The 11228-nt window shown below is 39.4% G+C and overlaps 1 protein-coding gene across 4 annotated transcripts in view; it reads left to right on the top strand.

The window, feature by feature from the left end:
- The window catches only part of LOC105499050 (failed axon connections homolog, metaxin like GST domain containing), a 67986-nt gene extending 57667 nt beyond the window's left edge, over positions 1 to 10319 (top strand). For 3 of the 4 annotated variants that reach the window (XM_024786815.2, XM_024786814.2, XM_011771450.3), the window contains one exon: positions 8534 to 10319. In XM_024786815.2, the coding sequence (XP_024642583.1) occupies positions 8534 to 8823 (290 nt within the window). In that variant the 3' untranslated portion in view covers positions 8824 to 10319. Of the gene's footprint in view, positions 1 to 642; positions 729 to 8533 lie in introns of all 4 variants that reach the window. The other variant, XM_071096702.1, reaches the window with a different exon arrangement.
- The last annotated feature ends 909 nt before the right edge of the window (positions 10320 to 11228 follow it).

Raw genomic sequence — 11228 nt, forward strand, 5'->3', positions numbered from 1 at the left:
TGTGTGTGTGTGTGTGGTGGGGTAGGGTGGTGGGATATACAGATGGTTCCTGACTTACCATTGTTTGACTTATGATTGTTGAACTTTAAGGTTGCGAAAAACAATACTTATTCGGTAGAAACCATACTTTGAATTTTGATCTCTTCCTGGGCTGTCCATATGTGTGGTGCAATACTCTCTTCTGATGCCAGGGGGTGGCATTGAGCCACACTTTCCAATCAGCCATATAATCATGAGGGTAAACAACTGATACTGTACAGTGTGCTGTGTTGCCAGATGATTTTGCCTTACTGTAGGTTAATGTAAGTGTTCTGAGCACGTTTAAGGCAAGCTAAACTAATGTATGATGTTTGGCGGGTTAGGGGTGTTAAATGCATTTTGGACTTTATATATATATGTGTATATATATACACACACATATATATACATATGTACATATACGTATACATATATATGTTTTAATGGGGTCTTGCTCTGTTGCCTAGGCTAGAGTGAAGTGGCATGATTGTAGCTTACTGTAATCTCAAACTCCTGGGTTCAAGTAATCCTCCTGTCTCAGCCTACTGAGTAGCTGGTACTTCATGACTGAGACACCATGTCCAGCTAATTAAGAAAACTTTTTTTTTTTTTTAAATAAATGAGGTCTTCCTGTGTTGCCCAGGCTGGTCTTGACATCCTGGCCTCAAGTGATCCTCCTACCTCAGCCTCCCAAGTAGCTGAGATTACAGGTATGAACCACCGTGCCCAGCTGATTTATGATATTTTTAGCTTTCAATGGGTTTATAGGGATGTGTCCCCATATAAGTCAAGGAGCATCTGTATGTGGCAGCCAGGGCTTCTGGGAGAGGCTTCCCCTGCATAGTTGCATGGGAACTGTTTGAGGCAGTACCTAAGCAAGTACCTGGGGTCCAGGGATGTGGGGATCGAAGTTCAATAATTAGGTTTGGGGAAGAGGATTGACAAGAGTTAATCAAAATGTTTATGTCCAACTGAGCAGGCTGGGTATATAGATGAGAGACCAGTAGAATAGCACATAGAATGCTCTTAATAAATGTTGGATGGATAGCTGGATGGGTGAATGGATGGATGGATAAATAGATGGACAGATGGATGGGTGAATGGATGGATGGATAGATGGATGGATGGATGGAACCAAGCAAGGCAGAATCATACAAGAAACTGAGGCAGGCAAGCAGTCATGTGTGGGTGTCATGTAGATGGGTGGGGAGGTGGTGGAGCCTGCAGCTCTGTGTGTGTGTGTGTGTGTGTGTGTGTATGTATGTGTGTGTCGATTCATGTGCATGCCCAGGAGTTTAGACCAGGCTGACGCCAGCAGCACTCACTCTCCACATCCTCTTATTGGTGGGGACAGAGCCCCGGATACATGATCAGACTTCGTTGGAATGGGTCAGGTATCGATCTAAGGTCTTCTGGAAGTTCAGCTGAGTGGGACTAGGGATAGTATGGACTGTCATTTAATTTCCTAAATGGTCATTATGAGGATGTTCCTTGTTTTGCAATACACTGGAACTTCTCTAAACTAAATATGCTATCACATTGGTGAGGTTTGTGGCATTTAAAAATATCAGTTTCTCTTTAATTTAATCCCATTTTTCCATAGTGATCTAAAAGATGTTGATTCCTTTTAGTTCATTTAGGGCTGTGTTTTATATCCGTTCTCTGTTCCTATTATTTCCTACTCTGTTCCCTCCATTCTCCTACCATACCACCCTTACACACCCACATGTACACACCCACCCACATCTACTCACATGCTCTATACACACCCCCACACACACTCACTTGTACAGTTATACCTACACTTCTACCCGAACACATCCCTACATACACACGTGTGCACATACACATACAAATGTGTACACACACACTGTTGTGGTCATCTGTTACTTCGTCTGAAGTATTTAGAGACCCCATTATCAGTAGAACTCACAGACGCTATAGAATTTTTTCTTTCAGAAATGATGCATTTTTTGTTATGATTTGGCCCTTTTCTCTGTTACTTCCTGAAAGGACTTGAGGCATTTCGTGTTCTTTTAAAAGAAATGATCAGCCTTTTGGAGGATTGATTTCGGGCCTCATGCACATCTGGGGAGTCTGACACCATCGTCTGCAGGGGGCTTTTGGCACATAGTTGCATGTACTTTGATTCTTAAAGTAGCTTCCAGCTTTCCCTGGGTACTGGTGTAGCATGAATTATTAAAGTCCACAGGGATCTCTAAATCCCATTTTAGGCATTAGTTCCATACCCTTTCTAAATCTTTGGACGGGAGCTGATAACGTGCAGCCAAACTACTACTGCCGTAATTTGCTCTCAACCTCTTTCCCTGCCTTTGCTGTCTCTGTGGTAGAGACTTTCTCGAGAGGTAACATGAGAAGGGTTAAGTAGAAACAACAAGCAGCCTGGAGATTTTAGAACTGGGTGAAACCCAGGCATGTGAATGGCTCGGATTCAGGCAGTTTTCTGCTTTAGCTTTGGAACAACAGAAGCACCACTGGCCTTGCCTCATTGTGAGTGTGTTTGGATGAATATTAGTTTTTTGGTCCAACGTATTATTTACAAAGCCACACAAGCTACTTCTGGAACCATGTAGAATAGTATGAAAGTTTCCTTCATTTAGATGAGCAGGAGGACAGGCTTTGAATATACATATGTATGCATTTATCTATCTAGATAGACATATAAATATGAGTGATAATTTGCTTACTGAAGAAAATTTAGAAAAGATAGAGAAGTTTTAAAAGAATAAAAAATAACTCGTGACACCATCTTTCACAGAGAACGAATGCTGATATTGTGGTATGTATCTAATCTTTTATCAAATAGAAGTATGTATATATATATTTTAAGTTGGGACCATAATGTTGATACAATTATAACCTAAAGTTTTAAAATTAACTGTATTTTGGCCATTTCCCTTGTCATGAAATATTCTTCAAAATGGTATTTTTAATAGTTGCATAATATCCTATCCTGTGGCTACATGGTAATTTATGTGATTAATCTATTTCTGGACTTGTGGGTTGTTTTAAATAACTTTTACTAATATTCTATAGTGAATATTGTTATAAATATATACTCTTGCTCATCTCTGGTTATTTCCTTGGGCTAAATTTCTTGTTCGGTAATTACTGTCTCAAAGGGCATAAGCTCTTGGTCTACATGGCTAAATTGCTTTCTAGAAAGATTATACCAATTTATATTCTCATGAGCAAAGTCTGAAAGTACTTCCAATTTTTGTTCCTTGATTGGGGTTGAATATAATTTATTTTGAAATTTTTGCCATTTTATACTGAAAAAATCTCAGCTTTATTATTAGCAACATTCTTAATGTGGAGTCAGATTTGACATTTTAATCAGGGTTCTTATTAGAGAATTGCATGTGGATTGGGGCGCTCCTTAGAACCGATGTGGAGAGCTTGAGAAAGCTGAGAAAAGTGAAATTGAAGCCATAATGGGTCAAGAACTCTGCAGCGTGTCTGCCTGTCCTCCAGAGTCCTATCAAAACCACAGACCTTAATGCGATTTTCTGAATTAGGAGGAGCCCAGCCTTCTGTGCTCTAGGAAAAACCTCATTCAGCAACTTTCACCAGCAATTATTTATTGTACTTGAGTGTCTTTTTACTTAATACTTGATAGATTAAAAAGTGGAAAAAATGCTGCATCTCTTTGGCCAGCGTGTAAATATCTCCTCACTCCTGCACTCTTACTGTCCTCCATCTGGAGGGAAGTGTTCAGGAAGAGGTTGCTGTGAGGAGATTTGGGTTTCAGGAAAGGGCTGGATCAAATTACCTTGGCCTGTTTTTGTATTTGGAGATCTGTGAATTAATATTTTTTAGCTTCAAGGAGACAAGGCAAAGGGGGTGTTTTCATTACAGTATTCAAGTATTTTAGGAATTTTTCTGAAGAGGATATACGCTCAGTGTCCTCTATGCCTGCGTGACAGATGCTAAAAAGAGCAACCAAGGGTGTAGTCAGCGCCTAGCGTGGATCTGGAACAGGGAGGTGCTGAGTAAATACCTGTAGAGCAAATGAGTGTGTTTGGATGTTGGCCTAGGTTTTCCAAGTTATTTGCTGGTTCGTGACCGAGGGCTGGCAGGTGCCACTGTGAGACATTGGCAGGCTTCTCTCTCACCCGCATTCCTGCCTGGCATGATTGGCAGCTGGGAGAACCTTAGTTCTGGATTCTGGATTTGGTTGATAATGTTTTCAGCATCAGATTGTACAGAATGTTTGGATTATTAGAGAAATTAGAGGAATACAGGAATATAAAATGTGTCACTTTATTCAAAGAGCAGGGAGGGTATTTCCATTTGAGAAACCCAAGTCTTCATTCTATCTGGGATTATCTTGTGGGTAGAGGGGCATTCGACTTTCTGATAAATGTCCTCTCAAGTTGTCTGAGAATATCACTTTGTTTCTTACCAATTGATTTTATTGGATTTTTGAATATGAAAAGTAATACATGATGGTTACAGTAAGTTGAATTACAAAGGTATAGTTTAAAAAGTTTATGGCCTTCTCCTCATCCATGTCCAATATTATTTCCACAGAATAACCAATATTAAGGATTTAATGTAAATCCTTTTGCGTCTTTTTTCATGTACAGATTTGCATATGCATATATGTGTTTCAGTTTGTTTATTTTCACTGTTTTTAAACGAAATGGAATTATATATACACATTATCTATAACTTGTTTTTTTCACTTAACAGGATATCATATCATTTTAACAGCTTCACAATATTCTATAGCATAGATGTACCTTAATTTATTTAATCAAAACCTATTGATGGAGATTCAGGCTGTTTTCATCTTTTACTTTTCTTCTTTTTTTTGCTTAAAAAAGCTTCATTTGATATCCATGTACATATATCTTTACATACCACTGCTTTCATTATAGTTGAATAGAGTACTAAAAGTGAAATCCTGGGCCAAGAGATATGCACATTTAAATTTTTGATAGATAACATCGGATTACTTTCCAAAAAAGGTTATAGCAATGTATGCCCCTGCCAGCCATGTAGTACAATGCCTGACCCTCCACGTTCTCATCAGCATTGGATGTTATCAGACTTTTTTTTACCAGTCCAGTGGATGGTACCAGTCCAGTCCCTGGTTCAAGTGATTCTCCTACCTCAGCCTCCTGAGTAGCTGGGACTACAGGCGCCTGCCACCACGACCGGCTAATTTTTGTATTTTTCAGTAGAGATGGAGTTTTGCCATGTTGGCCTGTCTGGTCTCGAACTCCTGGCCTCAGGTAATCCGCCCACTTTGGCCTTCCAGAGTGAGGAGATTACAGGTATGAGCCACTGCGCCCAGCCTGTATAGGCATTTATATTAACACAGGCTTATCTCTGTCTCACACACACACACACACACACACACACACACACCCCGACCACTCCACACAACCTATTTCTACTGCCAACTTTTTCTGTTCTTTTGTCCAGTAGCATGTTAAGTGGCTCAGCTGATGGAGAATCTAGCCACAGAAAGAGATAGGCAAAGCCTGAAAAAGATAAAACCCAACTATAGATGTCCACTCTCTGTTTCACTCTTTATCAGGGGCAGGAATTGAGGAGTGTGTGGGCTCGCAGCTCTTGGCTCATCAAAGCAAACCCTTTCTCAACTACATGTGGGAATGATCACTTCTTTTATGGTAACTCATTGCCATTAAGGGGTGGCATCTGTCTCCTTACAAGTCTTGAGACCTCAAGATTAATTACAGAAAAATATTCCATGACAGGTAGTGCAATACTATTAATTCCCAGGCCATGCTGTCAGCTCATCAGTAGAGAGCTGAGTGGAGGTGAAGGGCATGAGGACTAAGGAGGTTAATATGAATTCAGCAGGTGAGTGAAGCACTTCACATGCCTGGCACACAGTTAGGAGTATATAACTGTTTGCTATTATGATTATTAATTTTTATTATTGCATACTGAAGTGGTATTAATGTCACATGGTCACAGAGCAGGCAACTCTTCCGGAGAAAGGTGAAGAAACAAGCCTTTAGAAAGAAAAGCCATGAATGAAGTGGTATTCATAGATCCCGTGGATCTTGTGAATAGATTCTGATTTTCTGTAGGAAAAGCTAGTAAGGAATGGATTTGATTGATTCAAATAGGGCTGGCCCCAGGTCCTACTGTGAAGTGACTGTATTTCATCTTTGATGTCTCTTTACCTCCCCAATTAGATATTTTATTTTCTCTTGCTGCTGCCTTCACATCTTTATTCAATTCTTGGTTCCCTGGCATTGGCAGCAATACCTGTTGAGGCGTTTCATGACTGTCCCTATGAGGGAGAAAGTAAGTGAAGGTTTTCCAGGCTGCATCTCCTCAAAAGGAGCAATGGTGTTGACTTCTGGGTTTCTGGCTCCTGAGCATGTGCACAAATATCTTTTAGAAGAGAATAGATTTTTACATAGTGGGGTTTGAGCTGTTATAATTTGAGAAGACTGGAAATGGTGACCTGGAACCAGTACGTGTCCATGGGATCCATGAAGCAGGGGGATTTGCTTTGTTTATGATTTGCAGGGGGTGTAAGCAAAACAGCAATCAAGTTTTGAAAAATTTTAACAACATGGGAAAATGTTTACAATAATGTTACAGGAGGTAATATGTAATAATAATGGCAATAGGTAAATAGAAAAAATACTGAAAGAACTTACACCAAAATGTTAATTCTGATTATCTTGGATCAGTGAAATCATGGGTACTTTTTTTCTTCTTCTTTATATATTTGTACAGTTTCTGTATACAGACTAATTCTAATTTTCCAAAATGAGAATATGTTATTTTCCTTAACAGAAAAGTTAAATAGAGTAGTGACAAACTGTCATTAACAGAACCATTAATATGGAAACAACCTAAATGGCCTGTGATGGGGATTCATAAAGATAAACTGAAGCTACGGTACAGCCATTATAACAGTGTGCAGTTACCACTGTGGTCAGAGTGTGAAATTCAAAGATTTTTATTGTACATTGTTAAGTGGAAAAAAGTAGGATAAGAAAAAGAATAGATAGTAAATCCTATATAGCACATGTAAATATATGTAAATGTATGTGTAAGTATGTACATTTCTGGAAGAACATAAATGAAAATGTTATTATGGGGAATGGGATTATTGGTAATGCTTTTATTTTTTGCTTATCTGTTTTTTCTAATTTTCTGCACTAAAACATGGATTATTTACACTGTAAATGAATATTTATATAACTTAAATCCAAAGATACTCAGAGTAATAATGTCCTATAAGAGACAGTAGCAAATCATATATGTATAAGCAATGTTGCCATCTGCTGGATCAAAGGGAGAAACTCACCCTCTTTCTTTGTGTTTCATTTGGAATTAGGAAATGAAGGCCAGGTAGAGTGTCACGTTTCAGACAAATGCCTAGACAGTAATAGTGACTTAACACAAGAGTTCCTTTGATTCATGTAAAAAAGTAGTAGTCTAGTGACTGAGTGGGACCCGGATCCTGAGTACCGCTGTTCAATTTCATGTAAAAATTTAAAAATATCTTATGCTAAGTGTATTTGCAGGCACACTTATCCATAAAGACAATTCTGAGTTATCCATTTTATGGATTTTTTTTGGGGAAAAGTGTATGTCCTAACATAACTTTCTTCAGCTACTTGGCATGGTACTCAGCCCATAGCAACATTGCAAAACTTTGTTGAGTAAACGATTACTTCTGGCTGACTTAATGCAACCAACAGTTGATGTATTTTCATGGAATATAAATTAATTTATATATGAACCAGTCAAAGCATTAGTTCTCTTGATATGTAAACAGAAAATAATAAAATGCTTCCTAAAGCCAAATGATGGTAGTTTATCTGCCATTTTGGATAAACTACCCCCCCACTTCTCATCATCATCAGACTCACTTCTTCATTTCATTCTGCTCACTCACTGAATTTAACTTTTCTCACTCACCGTTTTTTATTATGTGCATAAAAACCTAAATATTTTCACAGTATCTCTATGGAAAAATACTGTTAATGTTTACCTTCCCCACTACTCCAGTTTCCCAGAAAGCCTAGTGGCTGGATGTCATAGTTTGGGCCACTGTTGCAAAATGCCGTAAACTTGGTTTCTGGTAAACAACAGGAATGCATTTCTCACAGCTGTGGAGTCTGGGAAAGTCTGGGAAATGCAGGATCATGGTGGGAAATGCAGGATCTTGACTCTGGCCCATTCAGGATCTGGCGAGGGCCTGCCTGAGTGAGGGCCCGCTTCCTGCTTCCTGGACACAGTGCTGTCTCGCTGTGTCCTCACATGGTAAAACGGGGAAGGCAGCTCTCTTAGGCCTCTGTTGTGAGGGCACTAGTCCCACAAATGAGGGCTTGGCCCTCATGAACTAACCACCTCTTGAAGGCCCCACCTCCTAAGACCATCACATTGGGAGTTAGGATTTCAACATTGGAGTTTCGGGGGAACACAGACCATAGACGTGGTAGACTGCTGCCTTTGAGAACTAATCCTTGCTTTCCTTACCACACTGCAGGTGAGCTGATCAACCTTGCCATGTACTGTGAGAGGATAAGGAGGAAATTTTGGCCAGAGTGGCACCACGATGATGACAATACCATCTATGAATCTGAGGAGAGCAGCGAAGGCAGCAAAACCCACACCCCGCTGCTGGATTTTAGCTTTTACTCAAGGACAGAGACCTTTGAAGACGAGGGAGCAGAAAACAGTTTTTCCAGAACCCCAGACACGGATTTTACCGGACACTCACTCTTTGATTCGGATGTGGACATGGATGACTATACAGACCACGAACAATGCAAGTGACGTCCAGCCTCACTGACGCTCTTCCTTGGTACCTGCCACTCCCTGGGTTGGTCCATTTTCCCAGGTAGCAATCCATCCGAGCTGGGAGGAGATCGTCGTGCTTGGCACAGTTTTCACATGCTAACTGGACTATAGCAGCCTTATTTCTTTTTTGTACAAACAAAACACAGAACCATTCGAATGACTCCATTGAAAACAAACAGGCAAAAAATAACAATGTCAGCATGGTTCCTGAAATCCATTTTTGTTTTCATTAGAAAACTATTAATAATATTGTGTGGTAGAGCAGGTGTAAGAGCGGGTTGTCAGCTGATAGTGTTTATGATGATCCTCTTCCACCTTGAGGTCTTAGTTGTGAGATGGATTCTTGAACCTCCTTCATCCACCAGGATTTGAAGCAATGAGAGATATCATCAGAGAAAATGTAGGAGATAAATGTCTTATGGTGGCTGCTTGTACTTTATGTGTGTATATTGTATGTTGAGACATAAGTCAAATAAAATCCACAGATATTCAACGAACACCTACTATGTGCAAAGCACTGTGCTAGGTGCTAATCAGTATACGTTTTATTCTAAGCCCTGCCAGTGACTAGCTGTGTGATTTTGAGCAAATCTCTTATTAACTATTGTGTGCCTCATTTTTCCCACCTGTCAAGTGGGGATGACAATACTCTCCACCTACCTACCTCACAGGGGTGTTGTGGGGATTCATGTGGTAACATTCGTACGGCGCTTTAAACCTCTTGGAAGTGGTGCGACATAAACACAGCATTTTATTCTTTATTGCACTTCATGCATGTGAAGATTTGAGGGCAAAGGAATTCCATATCCAGGCAACCACCACCACAGTCACTTGCAAAAGCTGAACAGATGAAATACACACAAAGGTACACTTAGGACTTTGTCATCATACCTTTCTGTGATCTTGGCTGAATCAAAATCTTTTGTTGAAAGAACATTGGAAATGTTTTTACAAATTATCAACAGCTACAAACAGTCTTCAGTTCTACCATGTATTTGCGGAAAAGTGGTTCTTCCATTGCCTGAGCTCACCCTGGCATGTTCTGTGTTGATTCCAGAGTGTTACGTTGCCTATGTTTGATTTATTTGAGGAGAATAAATCTCAGGAATATGGCAGGTTTCATAGAGTTGAAGGGAAAATACTTCATTGATTTTTGTAAGCAGAAGCCTGCCAACTTGTAACATCTTTTTGAAAACAAAACTTGCAAAGATGTATTGAAAAGATGAAGTAGCAAGAGGATACTTGTATCAAAGCACTCTGTGCAGTGTTAGATTATATGCAGTTTTATTAATGCAACTTTTCTGGTGTTTTAGGCCACTGCCCAGTGAGAGGAGAACAATGCTGAGAACAAGTCTTAATGTTTTTGCTGTCTCCTTACCCATATTTGTGAAGGCTCCCTATTTCTAAAGATGAAGTTTTTTTTTTTTTTTTTTTTTTTTTTTTTTTTTTTTTTTTTTAAAGGACATTTTCCAGAGACACATGGGGCAGAGATGCTGGGTGATGGCTGTTGAATTTGGGCTAGGAGAGCCAAGTTTTACAATTGCAAACAAAACTGTTTTGCTTCTGACCAACATGAAGATTGCTCATTATGGGGTTAAAGAGGCACTTCGTAAAATACAGAAACTTCTGAGAAGTCCATGCACTCTACTTGAAAACAAAACAAAACAAAACAAAAAAAACACCTCTTTGTGAATATAGCATTTGCAAAACAATCTTAAAAGACTGCTGTAGATTCACAAAGAGGTAAAGAGAGGAGAGTTTTTAAGGCTGCTTACCACTTAAGCAATTGTGTAGGGCATATGTGACTGGGAATACGTGCTGAGATACCCTAAGTTAGAAATTCTTATTCCACGGGAAACTTAGTTGTTAATATCTTATTAAAACCAGTCTTATTTAAAGGGACTGTTTGATGCCTAATAAGAATGTGGTGGAGAAGATATGAATGGATAAGCCTGTTTGAGGCTCCAGCGTCATTTGGGAGGACTGTTTGCCTCCCCTCTCTCTAGCAAGTGTGTTTTAAGGCCAACTGGTGGCATTTCTATGTGACTAGGGAGACTCCTGTACTGAAAATATGAGTATAATGAACAGTTGGACTGCAGACCTGTCTCCACAAAGCATGGGTTGTCCTTTTCCCACCACATTTTAGCTGAAAAGAAATGTATTGGAATTTTTTTCTATAAACAATTTATTCTTACTGTACAGTACCAAGTGTGATGTATGTTCTCTCAAAGGATGATTAAGTTATGAATGTAGATTCATATATGTTTTAATTTTGTATTACTTGGAATACAAGTATGTGGAGAACCAACTTTGAAAATGAAGTTGTAGAATAAGTCATTCCATCCAGGTACCTCTTACAGGGGCATGAATGGACATTGCTA

The sequence above is a fragment of the Macaca nemestrina genome, chromosome 5, assembly GCF_043159975.1.
Source record: "Macaca nemestrina isolate mMacNem1 chromosome 5, mMacNem.hap1, whole genome shotgun sequence".
In the NCBI taxonomy this organism is placed as follows: Eukaryota; Metazoa; Chordata; class Mammalia; order Primates; family Cercopithecidae; genus Macaca; species Macaca nemestrina.